At 41.8% G+C, this 19,577-nt stretch overlaps 1 protein-coding gene across 1 annotated transcript; it reads right to left on the bottom strand.

Annotated features, from left to right (window-relative positions):
- Positions 1–6,228: 6,228 nt before the first annotated feature.
- On the bottom strand, positions 6,229–10,655 carry LOC139418984 (uncharacterized). The gene is made up of 3 exons (XM_071168783.1): positions 10,169–10,655; positions 9,650–9,780; positions 6,229–7,741 (listed from the first exon to the last, which is right to left on the bottom strand). Exons 1-3 carry the CDS (start codon positions 10,425–10,427, stop codon positions 6,590–6,592), a joined length of 1,542 nt encoding a protein of 513 aa, XP_071024884.1. The 5' UTR covers positions 10,428–10,655; the 3' UTR covers positions 6,229–6,589.
- Positions 10,656–19,577: the final 8,922 nt, after the last annotated feature.

Below are 19,577 nucleotides of genomic sequence, written 5' to 3'. Positions count from 1 at the left end.
CAAACCTTGAGGTTGAAGGAATTGTCCGTAGAGCTCCGAGACAGGGTTGTATCGAGGCACAGATCCGGGGAAGGGTACCAAAACATTTTTGCAGCATTGAAGATCCCCAAGAACACATTCTTAAATGGAAGAAGTTTGGAACCACTAAGACTCTTCCTAGAGCTGGCCGCCCGGCAAAACTGAGCATTCGGAGGATTAGGGCCATGGTCAGGGAGGTGACCAAGAATCCGATGGTCACTCTGACAGAGCTCAAGAGTTTCTCTGTGGAGATGGGAGAACCTTCCAGAAGGACAACCATCTCTGCAGCACTCCACCAATCAGGTCTTCATTGTGGCCAGGTGGCACATTAGAGCCCGCTCTGAGTTTGCGAGAAGGCACCTAAAGGACTCTCAGACCATAAGAATCAAGATTCTCCGGTATGATGAAACCAAAATTGAACTCTTTGGCCTAAATGCCAAGCTTCATGTCTGAAGGAACCCTGGCACCATCAGTGAAGCATGGTGGTGGCAGCATCACGCTGTAGGGATGTTTTTCAGCGGCAGGGACTGGGAGACTAGTCAGGATTGAGGGGAAAGATGAACGGAGCAGAGTACAGAAAGATCCGTGATGAAAACCTGCTCCAAAGCGCTCAGGACCTCAGACTGGGGTGAAAGTTCACCTTCCAACAGGACAACGACCCTAAGCACACAGCCAAGACAACGCAGGTGTGGCTTCCGGACAAGTCTCTGAATGTCTTTGAGTGGCCCAGCCAGAGCCCGGACTCGAACCCGATCAAACATCTATGGAGAGACCTGAAAATAGCTGTGCAGTGACGCTCCCCATCCAACCTGACAGAGCTTGAGAGGATATGCAGAACAGAATGGGACAAACTCTCCAAATACAGGTGTTTCAAGCTTTGAACGGCATACCTAAAACAACTTGAGGCTGTAATCACTGACAAAGGTGCTTTAAAGTTATGAGTAAAGGGTCTGAATACTTATTTAAATGTGATATTTACTGTTTTTGCTTGTCATTATGGGGTATTGTGTGTAGATTGTTAAGGAAAAAAATGTATTTCATCCATGTTAGAATAAGGCTGTAACGTAACACAATTTGGAAAAAGTCAAGGGATCTGAATACTTTGCGAATGCACAGTAAATCATTTTTTTTTTGTAAATCTAGTAACCTCAACTTGATCAAATACATTTTAGAACACTTTGGAAAATGTTCAACATTACACACATCTTCACTATTTCATGTAAAGGGACATAGTTGTCACCCCTCATCAGTGAAACATTTTTACAGACACCATCACACCAACCATCACCATATCATCTACTCTGCCTCATCATACTCATTCCCTCCTCAGTTCACCTCATCCAGTTCCCTACTACATCCAAAACCAACATAATTAACTACAAACAAACTAAATAGTACTATGTACTGAGCGTACAAAAAATGAAGAACACCTCTTTCCATGACAGACTGACAAGGTGAAAGCTATGATCCCTTATTGATGTCACTTGTTAAATCAATTTCAAATCAGTGTAGATGAAGAGGAGGAGATGTAAAAACAACAAAAAAAATGATTTTTAAGCCTTGAGACAATGTAGACATGGATTGTGTACGTGTGAATGGGCAAGACAACATATTGAAGTGCCTTTGAACATGGTATGGCAGTAGGTGCCAGGCTCATATATTTAAGTGTGTCAAAAACTGCAAAGCTGCTGGGTTTTTCATGCTCAACAGTTTCCTGTGTGTATCAAGAATGGTCCACCACCCAAAAGACAACTTGACACAATTGTGAAAAGCATTGGAGTCCCCTCCAATACTTTTGACATCTTGTAGAGTCAATGCCCCAACGAATTGAGGCTTTTCCGGGGGCAAAAGGGGGTGCAACGCAATAATAGAAAGATGTTCCTAATGTTTTGTACATTCAGTGTACATGGCTTGTGTGCATTTTCTGCTGGAGTATTCTGAGGTAGCTCCTCTCTGAGAACCTCTTCCGGCAGTGCATACAGGCAAACAACATCTTCAGGTGCACTCTTCAACTGGTGCTGGTGGGAGAACCTCTTCTCACACTTGGAGAAGCTGTATGATTTCTTCCGTGTGGACCCTCTGGCACCTCTTCAGCTTGTACGAGTGGGAGAAATTGGCCCGGCACACGTGTACTTTCTCCCCCGTGAGCTTTCCCACAGAACGGACAAGGGAAGTGCTTTTCTTTGCCACCGGATCTACTAATATAATTATTACTCCTGTCCTTTGTCAATGGGCTTCTGTAGCCATTTAGTGTTGAGGCACAGGCGTTGTCCGAGGTCTGGTTTAACATTAGGAGAGTGTGAGGAGGACGAAGGCCAGGGAGTGTCTGTGTTGTCGCAGTGTCCAGTTGATAGATCCTATAGAAGGCAGGCTGAAGGCAGCACCTGTTAGGGGGTTAACCTGAGGTGCCATCAGTCTCTCTGAATCACAACTATAGGAGCAGGACGGAGCATTATTAGCCGAGTTGGTCTGTTCTCTCCAGCAGCATTCAGACACCTCCCTGTCCCCCGCGGACCAAATCTACGCCACACCCTGGTCTCAGTCAATCTGTTGTCATGGAGACTAAGCTTGGTTGTTTAATATTCTACTGTCTGTTTCTGGGCATGGTTAACGGTGTTGTTCCCCAGCCCAGAGTTAAGGGAGCTGTCCCATCCACAGACCTCAACTATGTCGCCTCTGGTCCTGGCTTGCTTGGTGATGTTGTCCCCTGGGCCCTTGGCTGCACCCATCTGGGTTCCAAAATGGCCACCCAGTCTCCTCTGTTAGCCTCCAGCCAACCGCCTGCAGGAAGAAGTTACAAAATAGACTTTACAAACATGGCAGTGGTAACTCTAGATATGGAGTTCTTTTGTCAATTACCTGGTCAAGTTCATACATTATGTGTGTTTTTGTATGTAAACATACAGTAAGATGCTGTATCTTATATGTATTTATCCCTTACCTTGCTCCCCCATCTTTAGTCCACTCAGCAGATCAGTGTTCGCTGGTCTGTCTTCTCCTGTCTCCTCTTTGACCAGCAGCAGATCAGGCTTCCCATCCTCCATGTCTACTGACTGTAAGAGATACAGAGTGAGAGGATGTTGGATCAATAAATCTGATATGAGCAACCTGCTATGGAGCATCTTGTGATTGGGCAAAGAGGGATTGATATGAGCACTATGCAAACATGATAGTTGATTTGATTACTTGCCACTCTTTCATGGTTTGATAATTCAAAGACATGGTCTAACACGTAAGACTAAATTAATCAAGACCTGGGCCCATATCCACAAAGAGTCTCAGAGTAGATGTGCTGAACGAGGTTCAGATCCCCATCTGTCTATACAGAGGTATTCATTATGATCTAAAAAGACTAAACTGATGCTAGTTCAGCACTCCTACTCCGAGATGCATTGTGGATACAGGCCTTGACCTAATACCATACAGACAGTTCACAGTGGGCTCACCTCAGTGAGACTGTGTGTGGTCCTGTGCTGCTCAGCTGGTTCATCTGTGGTTTCAGGTGGTGGTGTAGTCTGGTTGTCCTCCATGACCATGGTCCCCTCAGGGTTCCCCAGACCCTCCTCCTTCACTAGCAGCACCTCTGGACCCTCCTCCTCCTGGAAGAGATTACACAGACATACAGGTACTTCAACATGGAGTGTTTACCCATCCCCACTACATTTGAGTCCTATACTGCAGTTACATAATGACTTCATTGTTAAATCCATCACGGTGGACATAAGTACGTTGTGGGTAAAAATAAGTTAGCTATGATCAGTCAAGTAATCACCAGACAAACCTGACTAAACTATTTTGATGTGTACAGTAGGTGTTTGTTAGTGTGTGTGTGTAAGTATATTTATTACGTTTATATTGGTTATAAAGCGCTGTCATGTTTATGCAGAATAGGGTGAGATCAGATGTGATGTATAATTATAATAATAATAATAAAAATATAGCTTTGAGCAGCAATTAACAGGGTTCACAGGTAGGACACAAGATCAGTTGGATAAAAAAAAGCAAGTACTCTATCATGTAGGAACTATCTTCCTTTATGTGATATCAGTGAAAGTATTACCATGTTAATTGCTCAAAACCACAAGTGAAGTTAAGTCTAATGCTGTTAGTTAGTCATCTTTTTTAAATGCAGCAAGTAATCATCCTTAACATAATTATTTAATGTATGGAGTTTATATACACATTTTTGGGTCAATTTGACTAATGGTTTATGTTAAGATATTTTCAGCGTTATTTTCACGTTATTTCACAGTCTTATTTAAATTACGCAGACAAACAAAGTCCACTCGATAAATATTTTTGTTCTAGTATCATATGGTGCCACTGGTGCCAATGACACCTACAGTGCCACCAATTAGTCTGGTGTAGCTGTCTAAAGGTGATACTATATTCACACAGCTTCTAAAGACATATACATAAAGGTTTACATATCAAATTTCACGGCCCCGTGTCTGCCAGTTCAGTTCTTATAGTCCTGGTGTGATATGGTACCATCTAGTGGTGTCAAGTGTCCCGACTTTGAATGCCGCAACTAATCATTCTTAAATTCATAAGAAGCTAATTCATTGATTCGTGAGGAGAAGATGATTGCAGATGATTTGCATTACATTTGCAAAGAACGGGTGGTTAATAGTTTCCTTGTTCTTTGAGATACCGAGTTCAGTATGGTTCATCTTAGGGACGTCCATGATGGCAATGACAAGTCAAGTTGATAGGCCACTGTGGAGTGGATTTACAGTAGTTTTTAAAATGGACATGTAAAAACTGCCACTACCTTAGTTTGAGATAAGCTAAGTTAAGACATGTACCATGGGCCTACATTCATCATTTGGTGTCATTTGGACCTATAGTTCATGAGAATAAATATTTGTTTGTGTGCATATTTTAAGATGTTAGCGTATGTGCCAATATGCATCTGCTGGTATAGTGTGGCCATCTTTGAATGCACTAACATTATTTTCTCAAACTCTTTAAGTACTATTGTGATGAGCCCAAAGACCAAATTTGGAGTGAATCTGATTTTTAGTCCATGAGAAGTACATTTTCTATGATTCATTTAAAGTGGCAGCGTAGCCTAGTGGTTAGAGTATTGGACTTATAACCGAAAGGTTGCAAGTTTGAATCCCTGAGCTGACAAGGTACAAATCTGTCGTTCTGCTCCCTGAGCTGACAAGGCAGTTAATCCACTGTTCCTAGGCTGTCATTGAAAATAAGAATTTGTTCTTAACAGACTTGCCTAAAAAGTTAAAGGTTAAAAAAATATAACTTTTTGGTGACCCAACCAAATCTACATATAAATGTGAGTTATAGGTCACACATTGAAAGCAAGTCTCAGAAGCAGTAGATATGTTCTGTGTGCGCTATTTCTATGCTTGCCATGCTTAAGTTGAGTTTTTGGGTAATTTACTTTTGTACAAACAAATTAAGTCGTATGTCACATGCGCCGAATACAACAGGTGTAGTAGACCTTACAGTGAAATGCTTACTTACAAGCCCTTAACCCACAATGCAGCTTTTAGAAAATACCACAAAAGAGATAAGAATAACAAATAATTAAAGAACAGCAGTAGCGGGGCTATATACAGGGGGTACCGCTACAGAGTCTATGTCAATGTGCGGGGGGCACCAGTGTCGAGGTAATATGTACACGTAGATAGAGTTATTAAAGTGAGTAGCAGCAGCTTCAAACAGCTGAAAAACAATATTTTTGGTTATTGAAAAGATGGTGAAAATGATTCTCTACATTGCTTGTTTTTGCTCATTTTGTGAGAAACTGAAATTAGGCAAACTATTAGAATTTCAGCAACCAGTAAACGGCAGTGCAATTTCTGCATATTGCACCTTTAATTAAGCAGTTTTTATTTATCAATAACTCAGCCATCTCTTAACCAATCCCTTAACTTAGTTTGATAAAAGCTAAAGTAAAACTCCTCAAAATCTATCATATTTGTTTCATTAGTCCACGGTTTATATAGTCCCAAAATGTTTTGCATGTCAGCGATCAAGTTAAAGCTGTATAACATTCAAAAGACAGAATACAGCTGTTATGATACATCCGTTAATAAGAGACGTAATTTTTTAATAAAATAAAATAAATAAGAATTCAGAGAACAACATTGCTGTGAACTCCTAATAATGTATTAAACATTTATAGCGCATTTCATTACAGACAGAATATGTATACTAAAGCAAGACACCATGAGAAGAAAAAAGTCCCATTTTGCGTTTATTCAAGTTTTAAAATACACCATATGAAAAAAATTATAACTACAAATTTGCATGATAAAATGCATAGATTCTCATTAAAAGTGTTCTGGGAAAAATTAAGTAGTTTTTGAAAGGAAATGGGCATTTGAACATCATATAGCCTACACAGTACCAAACACAATATGTAACATACTGTTTTGGATTATATACCACAAAATGTCTGGATGCAATATTCTACCCAGGAATATTCAATTCTGAAATGTATTACTCTCATTAGTCCAAATGCATCTGGGGATGCTTTCTGCTGACAACAATAAAAATGTATCTTTGTCTTTAATGCAGGGTTTGATTGAAAAGTCAGAAGCTATCGAGTGGAATGGTTTTTCTGCTGGTGTATCCTGAGATAGCTCCTCTCTGAGAACCTCTTCCCGCATTGTGTACATGCGAATGGCCTTTCTCCCGTGTGGACCTTCAGGTGCATCTTAAGGTGGTCCTGGCGGGAGAACCTCTTCTCACACTGGGGGCAGTTGTAGGGTTTCTCCCCTGTGTGGACCCTCTGGTGCCTCTTTAGGGTGCCAGCCTCAGTGAAGCGCATGTGACAATGGGTACAGCTGTAGGGTTTCTCCCCTGTGTGGACCCTCTGGTGGATCTCCACCTTCTGGGGGCTGCTGAAGCCTTTGTTACAGAACATGCAGAGGAACCTCTTCTCTTTACTACCGCCTGACGTGGCTCCCCCTCTCCGAGCCTGGTCTCTAGCCATGTCGTTTGAGTTCAATACCTGATCGAAAAACACGTGGCCGTGAGAATCAGAAGGCCCCATTGAAGTTGACACTGGGTCATGATCCTTGAGTGCGTATAAAGGGGAGTGGGTCACAACATTTGCATTTGTCTCTAAGCTGTCCCTGTAATTTAAGAAATCTCTGCCCTGTGAGTGTTCATCTCCTAGGTGACTATCTGCATTCCATGTGGGAGGAGCGTCGCCCTCCACTTTCACAATCACCTCGTCTACCACTATAACTTCCTCTTTCTTATCTAGGCACCCTTCAGAGTATACACTACCACTATACTGGTTCCTGTCCCCTTTAGAATGATCAGTCTCTAAACCGAAGAGCATGTTGCCAGTGTCCATCTCTGTAGCGGTAGAACAAGACGGATCATTGCCAGTCTCTATCGGTTGACTTGGGTTGGGATGAGAATGAACCGTCCTCGAGCTCGGGTTACCGTGAAGTAAATACTCTGAGCCGGGAGCAGGTGAACAGCCCAGTCTCTCTGTGTGTAAAATCCTTTGTTTAACAGTTAAAGTCTCTCTGTCTGTCTCTGACTTGAGGACAGCATTCAGCATTCCACTGACCTCCATGATGCTATGGCAGGTCCTGGGCTGCGCTGGGGCAGTAGTGTGGTCCTCCATGGCTACAGGGGGCACTCCAGTCTCGATGTCTCTGCTGTGCCGTGGGTCCTCCTCTCCTCTACGCCTCTCCTGCTTGACTCCAGGACCTGCAGACTCTGCATCTGCAGACTGACACAAGAAGAGAGAGGAGGTTATTATCGGTACATGAATTGGATAACAATGTCATATGGAAGTCTCACAAGCTCCCCGATGGCAGATAAATAAGGATGTACAGTGCATTATTATCCATTCATGCTATCGCATTTCTGTCTTTCTCCCCTTCATAGCCTACTTTCCTTGCCAATTCACCATCTTATAGCCTACTTTCAGAAAGCTTAAGGTAGGCCTATGTTTTTTAATACGTTTTAATGAAAGGTGAAATATTTGTTCGTGTCTAACATATGCTGGTAGCATTGATCGGCGGGTCCCTTTACAGGTGTGTTTTCACCGATCCTCAGTATAGGCCTATCTGTCCATCAGAATGTTTCCTAAAGTAGCCTGTCTGGACTTAATTTCTTTAATAAGAATCAAACCCTCCTGTAATGATTGAATCTGTAAAATATACACTACCATTCAAAAGTTTGGGGTCACTTAGAAATGTCATTGTTTTTGAAAGAAATGCTATTTTTTTGTCCATTAAAATAACATCAAATTGATCAGAAACACAAGGTAGACATTGTTAATGTTGTAAATAACTATTGTAGCTGGAAACAGCTGATCTTTAGTGGAGTATCTACATAGGCGTACGGAGGCCCATCATCAGCAACCATCACTCCTGTGTCCAATGGCACAGTGTGTTAGCTAAGTTTATCATTTAAAAAAAAAGCTGATTGATCATTAGAAAACGCTTTTGCAATTATGTTAGCACAGCTGTAAACTGTTTTATTGATTAAAGAAGCAATAAAACTGGCCTCCTTTAGACTAGTTGAGTATTTGGAGCATCAGCATTTGTGGGTTCAATTACAGGCTCAAAAATGGCCAGAAACAAAGTACTTTCTTCTGAAACTCGTCAGTCTATTCTTGTCCTGAGAAATGAAGGCTATTCCATGCGAGAAATTGCAAAGAAACTGAAGATATTGTAAAACGTATTGTAAAACTACTCCCTTCACAGAACAGCGCAAACTGGCTCTAACCAGAATAGAAAGAGTGGTGGGCCCCGGTGCACAACTGAGCAAGAGGACAAGTACATTAGAGTGTCTAGTTTGAGAAACAGACGCCTCACATGTCCTCAACTGGCAGCTTCATTAAATAGTACCCTCAAAACACTCGTTTCAATGTCAACAGTGAAGAGGCGACTCTGGGATGCTGATCTTCTAGGCAGAGTTCCTCTGTCCAGTGTTCGTGTTCTTTTGCCCATCTTAAATTACTTAATCTTTTATTTTTATTGGTCAGTCTGAGATATGGCTTTTTCTTTGCAACTCCTGGAATCACCTCTTCACTGTTGACATTGAGACTGGTGTTTTACAGGTACTATTCAATGAAGCTGCCAGTTGAGGACTTGTAAGGCGTCTGTTTCTCAAACTAGACACTAATGTACTTGTCCTCTTGCTCCGTTGTGCACCGGGGCCTGCCACTCCTCTTTCTAAAATCTGCCATGTCCAGCTACAATAGTCATTTACAACATCACCAAATGTCTACACTATATTTCTGATCAACTTGACGTTATTTTAATGGACAAAAAGATGCACTTTTCTTTCAAAAACAAGGGCATTTCAAAGTGACCCCAAACTTTTGAACGGTAGTGTATATTTTCAGTAGCTTAGGCTTCATAATTTATCTAATTACAACGTCCTCTCTGAAGAACATATTCAAATACCACTGCCATCACATGACCGACCGCAGCAGCAGGGTTTGCAACGTTATGCAAATATTTAGGCAAAACTAGACTAATCGAGGTAATAACTTGAATAACAATAATGAAATACTACTGATGATAAAGTGTAATGGTAATACCCCTCCAATCACTTATGTTTTCAACCGTGTACAATGGCCTGGCTAATTAGATAACCTCAAATTCAAAGACCGTCACAGCCCTACCTCTATCATGATAATGTGCTGTGGTGAGGTTCCACTCCCCTCATTAACAGTGATTAGTTGGTCATCTCTCCATGTATTGTGTCCTACGGGCTTCACAACACTCCTGTTGCCTCCAGTGAGATGTCCTTCACCTGAGAGTGTGATTGGGGGAAAAGAGATGGTTAGGTACTGTCAATGCTCAACGCTATATTGTACACTATTAACAATTTTTTACTCTACCTATAATTGACAAGGATGTAAGGTAACACTTCAAATAACTTGTTGATATACTATTTATAGACAGAAGTTACATGCATCATGTTTTTATTAGGTAAATAGTAACTCAATAATCTGGTTAGAATATTGTGTCTGTGCGCAAGAAAGCTAAGTAAACAGGGGATTTAGTGCATACTATCCAAAACTTGACCAAGACTCAATTCTGGGTAACGCATCTTAACACATGTGCAGAAGGGAACGGGGCGACGTGTAATGACCAATATATGAACGGCGAATGACAGCGCAGCCTCCCACAAAATGTACCTCTTGCCGTTACACTGTACCGGTCAAGGATCTTGACACTACTGGGACGACTGGCGAGGACGCGGTCCCGTGCCACCTTCAGTTCCAGTAGCTGTAGTTTCCTCCGCAATGTCCTGTTTTCTTTCTGGCTTTGAGTTATTTCCAAACGAAACACTGCATAGTCGTCGTCTACGAGTTTGCAGATTTCTGCAACGAATGCATTCGATAGCACCTCAACGATGGAGGCTATTTGAGTATGAAAACCCATACAGTTAGCCATTGTTAGCTGCTAGCTAGCGTTACCTAGATAACATTAATCAAGTCCCGTCTACAACGCAAAGTAAAGACGACCTGGGGTAAGTATGCGATGCTGTCCAATTAAATGAGTCATTGAGTTAAGGGGTGTTGATAAACGTCTAAATAACAAAACGCTAACGTGGAAACTGTTTTGTTACTATTCGTTTCATTTTACACTGAAGAGAAGGGTGTTATTCTTCTTCTACGGTATGACGTTCCACAAAGAAATGCTAGAGGTGTGTGCATTCGAGATACTTAGGAGCATTCCGCCATTCGATTGTACGTGGGTCCAATCCGAATCACATCCCTACACATACTCCGTAACCTGACGTAGTAGGCATAGAGCCACTGATTATCCATTATATTGACCGGATAGTCAAGTGGCCGCACTAACAATGTAAATGAATGACTTCAAAAATGGAAGTCAGTTTGGAGGAGGCAAGACCATGACTTGGTCATGATTCAGGAAGATGTTATTCTTGTTGTTGTTATTCACTAGGGACAATGTCTTAAGATAATTCAATAAAAAATAAAAAATGTGTCATTTTGGTATAGAACTTTGGAATTTTTGTTTGTGTATAAAGTATTTGGCAACAAGAATTTTAAAAAATCACAATCAATTTCAATGGTCTTGTTATCATTGCAATAGTAACATATTAAATCCTTTATGTCAAAAACATGGCTAGTGTTCATAATAGTAAATAAGTATTGTGCAAGGTTTTCCCAAAATTATGACACAAATGTACATTCAAAGACCAAGTGAGTCATGCAATTGCACTAGAATTGTTTATTTTTTAAAATTATTTTATATTTTTTAAATATTTTCTTGTTAATACCTGTGTTTTGTTTTGTTAGACATGTTTAATGTAGCAATGTAAGTTGTTGATTTTTGTATTATGAATAAAAATGTATTAAATAAAACCTGCCTTTCCTTATGTAATCACGATTCCAAAGCTATAGGATATTACAGAGAACAAGTTAGTATCTCACATCTTGGAAAATATAATGTTGTACTAATTGTTGATGAAATTCATGCTATAATGTTGGGTTCTTCTTCTGTGGATTTTATATGGCGGTTGGCAACCAACTTTAAGGTGCCTTACAAGAGACAGGGAAGCTCTAAATCCTACCCAATAGTCTTGTCTCCTTAAGGAAACGAAATACTACATACCCTGAAGATTTCCACAGCAGTTGACTTAATCTTGGCTCTTGAACCACACTGCTCCTCAAATCTAACAGTCCCTCCCTTTCCCGCCCATATTTCTGGCACTGCTTATGCTTTACTGATTGACAATGCCATTAAGAACTTGGTACCTGTCTGACCATATACAAACACAAATTACTAATGTTGGGTTGTGGAGCAAGCTTCCAATTGACTCCCATTCACTCGCCCAGAATGCACCACGTGGCCAATTGAAGACTCATGGGAAACGTACACAATGGGCGCTAAAATGATTCCAATGTAGTTTCCCATCTCCTCAAAAGTATCTCTGGCGGAGTCCCCACATCTGTTTTTCAGGAGACACAGAAGTTATGTTGAAAATACTATATCCCTGAAAACCGGAAACATTCGCTTTTGTCCCAAGTATGGGAAACTGCAGCCCAATATGGCGACCGGAGTATGTGCGAGTGGGTGTGTCGAAAGCAGTGAGTGTATGGAAAATCAGCTAATTGGGCAGATTTGTTGCCACTCAAGACCGTTTGGCGTTGTTGATTGGGCTGCACAAGATAAACCGGCGCTATTATCGACATCAGACTTGAAGTGCTTTCTACTAGGTAGCACAGTCGTGTGGCCGGCGGTAGCTAATGTTACTATTTTTCTCTCACAAGATTTTATTTTTAGTAGGATAGCAGCCCACACAAGAAATAATCATCTAGATGTCACCTTGATACACACAGTGCATTCGGAAAGTATTCAGACCCCTTGACTTTTTCCACATTTTGTTACCTTATTAGCCTTATTCTAAAATATATTAAATAAAAAAAATTCCTGGTCAATCTACACACAATACCCCATAATGACAAAGCAAACAGTGTTTTAGACATTTTTGCAAATCTATTAAAAACAGGGTTTGCAGTGCTTGTATATGGTCAGACAGATAGGGGTATTTGTGGTGATGTTCTGGGTACCAAGTTCTTAACTGATACCTTATTTACATACGTATTCAGACCCTTTGCTATGAGACTCAAAATTGAGCTCAGTTGCATCCTGTTTCCATTGATCCTCCTTGAGATGTTTCTACAACTTGATTGGAGTCCCCCTTTGGCAATTCAATAGATTGGACATGATTTGGAAAGGGCTACACCTGTCTATATAAGGTCCCACAGTTGACAGTGCATGTCAGAGAAAAACCATGTCATGAGGTCAAAGGAATTGTCCATAAAGCTCAGAGACAGGATTGTGTTGAGGCACAGATCTGGGGAAGGGTACCAAAACATTCCTCCCTAAGAACACAGTGGCCTCCATCATTCTTAAATGGAACAGGGTTTGGCACCACCAAGACTCTTCCTCAAGCTGGCAGCCGGCCAAACTGAGCAATCGGGGAGAAGGGCCTTGGTCAGGGAGGTGACTAAGAACCCAATGGTCACTCTGACAGAGCTCTAGAGTTGATCTGTGGCGATGGGACAACCTTCCAGAAGGACACCCTTCCAGAAGGACAACCTTCTCTGCAGCACTCCACCAATCAGGCCTTTATGGTAGAGTGGCCAGACGGAAGCCACTCCTCAGTAAAAGTCACATGACAGTCCACTTGGATTTTGCCAAAAGGCACCAAAAGGACTATGACCATGAGAAACCGGAGAATGCTTTGGCCTGAATGCCAAGCGTCACGTCTGGAGGAAACCTGGCATCATCCCTACGGTGAAGCATGGTGGTGGCAGCATCATGCTGTGGGGATGTTTTTCAGCGGCAGGGACTGGTTGTCTAGTCAGGATTGGGGGAAAGATGAACAGAGTGAAGTACAGAGAGATCCTTGACGAAAACCTGCTCCAGAGCGCTCAGGACAGACTGGGGCGAAGGTTCACCTTCCAACAGGACAAGAACCCTAAGCACACAGCCAAGACAATGCAGCAGTGGCTTTGGAACAAGTCTCAGTGTTCTTGAGTGGCCCAGCCAGAGCCCGGACTTGAACCCCATCGAACATCTCTGGAGAGACCTGAAAATAGCTGTGCACCGATGCTCCCCAACTACTCCCTTCACAGGACAAATTGGCTCTAACCAGAATAGAAAGAGGAGTGGGAGGCTCCAGTGCACAACTGAGCAAGAGGACAAGTACATTAGTGTCTAGTTTGAGAAACAGACGCCTTATACAAGTCCTCAACTAGCAGCTTCATTAAATAGTACCCGCAAAACTCCAGTCTCAATGTCAACAGTGAAAAAAAGTGTATAAGTGTATAAATGAAGAGGCGACTGAGATGCTGGCCTTCTAGGCAGAGTTGCAAAAATAAAGCCATATCTCAGACTGGCCAATAAAAACAAAAGATTAAGATGGGCAAAATAACAGACACTGGACAGGGGAACTCTGTGTAAAGCAGAGCCCTTGACCAGTGGGCGCTACTTGACCTCTCTGTCTCCAACAGATGATGTGTGATTGGATGTGTGATTGGATACTTCAAACAAATAATCTGTCCCCAAGCAAATCCCATAGTGACACATTGAAACATCAAAACAGCATGAACTTGAACATGAACTTTTCTCATTAAAAATGTATTTAGGTAAATATAAAGTAGTTGAATGAAAGTAATAAAAAGGAATTTGTGAATATCATTTAGCCTACACAGTACAAACACTGGATCCTACCCAGGAATATTCAACATCTTATTTGCAGGTGCATGGCAACAATTCCAAATTATATTTTCTGCTGACAACAATGTTCAAAAGGCACTCGCACATCTGAGCAATCTTATTTGCAGGTGCATGGCAACAATTGAACAAGATGAAGGAAAAAGGAAACCGCACACTGCTCTTGACAGTATCACTGATATTTAATAAGCTAACGTATCGGCCTCACGGCCTTCGTCAGGGCTTTTGTGATTTTTATAAATTTGCACCCTTATGTAGACCTGGCCACACCCACATCCGTTCCACACATCGAAGGGGGTTGGAAGCAAACAAATAAGTGCTACCAAATATATCAATATGCATTTCATAAATATTACAGAAGTGTATATATAAGATGTATGAAACACATCTGTAAAACCACAATGAAGACATAGCAAGTTTTCATTAGTCATTGTACGAAAAACAGAGTAATCTTACTTATGCACATTCATGTTCAAATTCACAACATAACATACATAGGCATTTAATCATTAAGTCCTTTAGGAAATAATGTCTGGAGGGTGAAATCCAAAAACATTCTCTTTTACTCAGAGTATTATTAATATCTCCTCCCCTGTCTGATATCGTAACTTTCTCTATGCCACAAAATCTAAAGGTAGAAATGTCATGCTTCAAGTCATTGAAATGTACAGCGACTGGATAATCCATGTCGTTTCTCCTGATTGAACTTTAATGTTCACTAATTCTCTGTTTGAGAGAGCGGGAGGTTTTACCGAAATAGCAGAGCCCACATGTACATTAAATAATGTAAATAACATGGGTGGTGGAACACGTAATAATGTCATTTATTTGGAACCGTTTTCCTGTGTGTGGGTGGCAGAAATATTCCCATAGTCACACAATATTCACACTTCATCATATTGTTGCACTGTGCGCATCCTCTGCATTTATAGCTACCATTTGGTAGAGGGCGTAAAAGAGCCTGGCTGATTTTCTTTGGGCTGGCAGTTGGCATGAACCAATGTATCGCGTAAATTGCGACCTCTCCTATACACAATAAGTGGTGGATTTTTAAATTCAGCCGGCAAAACTGGGTAAAAATATGCCAGTGTTTCTTGACCACACCTCCCACTTTTCGCGAATTCAAAGTATATGTAGTTGTGAACATTACGGAGTGTTCTTTAGCGGGTATTTTTTGTAACAGTTCATCTCGTGTTTTTTCCAATGCCAAATTATGAGCTTCATCCACACATTGTGACGAATAGCCTCCTCTTAGAAACCTAATGCGCATCTCCGCTGCTTTTTCTAGATAATCCTCTGTGGAGTGGCATATACGGCGCAGTCTAAAACATTGGCTTATTGGAAGTCCTCTTAAAAAGAGTGGCTCAGGGTGGAATGGCTCAGGGTGGAAGCTGTCCCCCTGCAATAGAGTATTTCTGTCCGTTTCTTTTCTATACAGAGTTGTAAACAGGGTTCCATTTGATTTCTCAATCCACATATCGAGATAATGAACACGTTGAATGTCACGTTCAATAGTGAATTTGAGATTGGGGTCAATGTCATTGAGTAGTGCCATAAAATCTGACAGCTCTTTTTCAGATCCTTCCCATAAACAAAATAAACTTGCTATGTCTTCATTGTGGTTTTACAGACGTGTTCAATACGTCTTATTTATACACTTTTATAATATTTATGAAATGCATATTGTTATATTTGGTAGCACTTATTTGTTTTTCCTTTGCCTCCAACCCCCTTCGATGTGTGGAACGGATGTGGGTGGGGCCAGGTCTACATAAGGGTGCACATTGTTTTTAAATCACAAAAGCTCTGACGAAGGCCGATACGTAAGCTTATTAAATATCAGTGATACTATCAAGAGCAGTGTGCGGTTTCCTTTTTCCTAATGCAGGGTTTGATCTAAACATCAGAAGCTATCAAGTGGAATGGTTACTTTCTATGACAGAGTGGAATGGTTTTTCTGCTGGTGTATCTTGAGGTAGCTCCTCTCTGAGTACCTCTTCCCGCTGTGTGTACAGGTGAACAGCCTCTGCCCGTGTGGACCACGGGGGTGACAATACACGAAATACAAACATAGATCAATTAAAACCATCCCACTTATTTAGTCACTCACAGTCCAATCCAAATCAAATCCATACACAGGTTCAGGGGCCTGTGAGGGCAGTACCTTAATGTACAGGATTCCTTGTACATCCTTAGCTACAGATTGTTACACCAGATGTGATTCATCCGAATCCTTTTGGTATCCATTAATGGGTGTTACAGGATAGGTACTGTTTGGTGTAGCACAGATCATTTTCTTCGTCCTCAATTCGTGTCCCATAAAATGTCTGTGTCCAGTTGCAAGGGGTCCGTTTGAATTGAGATAAATGCTCTGTTATTAAAATAAATACTGTTTTTTGCTCGACGAAGTATCCAACAATGTGTACGCCGCCATCTTGTCTATTTCAAGTCTTCTCTCATTGATTGAGACACATGTCATTTCTCGACACACAAAAAAAATAAAAATAAGCCCACATCTTGTGACTCTCACTGACGCCACTTCAAATGGATCTCCCAGGTTCCATTGGTCCAAAACCCTCACTCCGATCAAAAAACAGTCTAAGAATTTCCTATTGTCCACCACAACTTTACTTCTCTTGTTTCCTTTCTTTTTCGCCAGTGAAACCCACTCATTCTCACTGTCATCTTCACTCGCCAGCAGTTTCAAACAAAACATCAGTTTCCGCCATTGTGTCAGAGTCATCTCTTCCCCTTTCCACCTACCTCCGTTTACTCTGAAGAAAATGTATCTTATTGGTTTGCGTCATATCTCAAAGGGTATGTTAAAGGTATGCTTGCTGTTCTTTGAAATACGGTACTTCTTATGACAATACACATCAGATATCCTATGATCAGTATCTTTCAAGCTGAGAGCAGACTTGTTTAGAAAGAAGTGTTAGCTAGAACAGAATAGAAAATAATACGACTACATCACCTCCAGTAAGGTAAATATTCAACTCTTCTAGTTCTAGCCTAGGTTTACAATTTCTCTAAAAACAAGGTATTTACTAGCCTGTTTCAAATGACAAGTTAACAAAAGGGTTAATGAAGGGTAAGTGGTTGATTATAACTATAATATGTCAGCTAAAGAATGGTTCCCAGATATCCCCTGTGTACATCAAGCCACACTGCTACGATTTCTCCCCATTGTGGACACTCCTATGTCTGATCAGGTTAGTCAGGAAGGAGAAGCTCTTGTAACATAGTTTGCACTTGAAGGGCCTCTCCTTGGTGTGAACAGTCTGGTGCATCTTCACATAGTACGCTTCAGCGAAGCACTTCCCACACGTGGGACAGGCATACGGCTTGTTGGCATCAGTCCTAACGCTCGGCCCCCCACGTTGTGACCCAATGACACCAGAGAAGGTAGAAGCAGGAGTATTTGAGCTCCGTCCTTGACCTCTAGCCATTGTTTGGGTGTTGTTAGAATTGTCTGCTATGTTATAGGCTAAGTACCTCTCGTGGTGAACGCCCATCCTGACCTTGTCTGTATTTATGGGGTAACCATGAGGTAGCTGAGGAAGGCTAGACCTAGGTCCAGGCTTTCTATGAACCCAATCATCAGGAATTAGATGATATCCTGAAGGAGAAGACAGACTTGCTGATAGACTACCACCAGATGGGTCTCCCACCACTCTCTCTGAAGGCTGAAGCCCAGGGTGACCTGCTCTGTTCATCATGGATACTGTGGTGTTTGTATCATAGGAACAGGAGGGTCTATCTCCATCAGCCCCAGGCCCTGCTTCATCCCTGCACTGAGTCTGTGAAGAGAAGGGTCTGGGCTGCAGACTGGATCCTTGGTCTCTCTGATGACCACCAGGACTGAGGTTATTCAATCCACCTGTCCACTGGTTGTGTTCTGTGTGGTGGTGGAGTCTCTGTCCTTTGTGGTTCGGTCCCGGTTCTGACTCGGGAAGTAAGAGCGAAGGCTCCTGATCCAGTGTCCCGATCCGGTGCCAGAGTTTGTGACCAGCTGTTTCAGAGGTCCAGTCTCTCCCACCAGCAACACTGGATATCAGCAGGTCCTCATGGACTGCAGACTGTAAACACAACATTCAGAGAAGAGCATATAAAGATCTATATAAGAAAGTATTTACTGTACACACGGAAACATTACATATTATAAAATGCAAACCATAGTCAAGCCCATCTCTAACTCTCTGATTTAAGTAAACTACATGACCAAAAGTATTTGGACACCTGCTCATCGAACATCTCATTCCGAAATCATGGGCATTAATATGGAGTTGGTCCCCCCGTTGCTGCTATAACAGCCTCCACTCTTCTGGGAAGGCTTTCCACTAGATGTTGGAACATTGCTGCGGGGACTTGCTTCCATTCAGCCACAAGAGCATTCGTGAGGTCGGGCACTGATGTTGGGTGATTAGGCCTGGCTCAAAGTCAACGTTCTAATTCATCCCAAAGGTGCATAAGTATTTAGACCCTATACTCAGTACTTTGTTGAAGCACCTTTGATAGCTATTACAGCCTTAAGTCTTCTTGGGTATGAAGCTATAAGCTTGGCACACCGGTAACTCGGGGAGTTTCTCCCATTCTTCTCTGCAGATCCTCTCAAGCTCTGTCAGGTTGGATGGGGAGCATCACTGCACAGCTATTTTCAAGTCTCTTCAGAGATGTTCGATGGGGTTCAAGTCTGGGCTCTGGATAGGCCACTCAAGGACATTCAAAGACATGTCCCGAAGCCACTCCTGTGTTGTCTTGGCACTGTGCTTAGGGTTGTTGTCCTGTTGGATGGTGAATCTTCGCCCCAGTCTGAGGTCCTGAGCAGGTTTTCATCAAGGATCTTTCTGTACTTTGCTCCGTTCATATTTCCCTCGATCCTGACTAGTCTTCCAATCCCTGCCGCTGAAAAACCTCTGCCACCAATCAACGAGTCTCCATGGTTATGGATAAACTTTACATCAACGGGCAATTGTATCCGGACTCTAGAGTAACTCCCTGGCAATTTGAATTTAATGTTCAAATCTGAGTTTGTGTTGTAGTGTATCATAACAACTTCAACTATAATGAATACATGATCTATTGATCTGCACTTGACAAGGAAACTTTTACATATAGCTCAGGTTAATGTAGCCTTCCTAACAAAATACATGAGGTTTGTAACTTGGTCCAAGATACATTTTCAAACATTTCCTCATGTGCTATTTCAAAATGATTTGGCTGCTATACACTGGGTTCTGATTTATCTAGAGGATGATTTAAATCACGCTACAGAATGTTTTATTGATTTGCTCACTGAGGTAATGGACCATCATGCCCCAGTAAGAAAGA

Source organism: Oncorhynchus clarkii, chromosome 10 (assembly GCF_045791955.1).
Source record: "Oncorhynchus clarkii lewisi isolate Uvic-CL-2024 chromosome 10, UVic_Ocla_1.0, whole genome shotgun sequence".
Lineage (NCBI taxonomy): Eukaryota > Metazoa > Chordata > Actinopteri > Salmoniformes > Salmonidae > Oncorhynchus > Oncorhynchus clarkii.
Note: the sequence above shows the minus strand (reverse complement) of the source record. Positions and strands in the feature narration are given on the sequence as shown.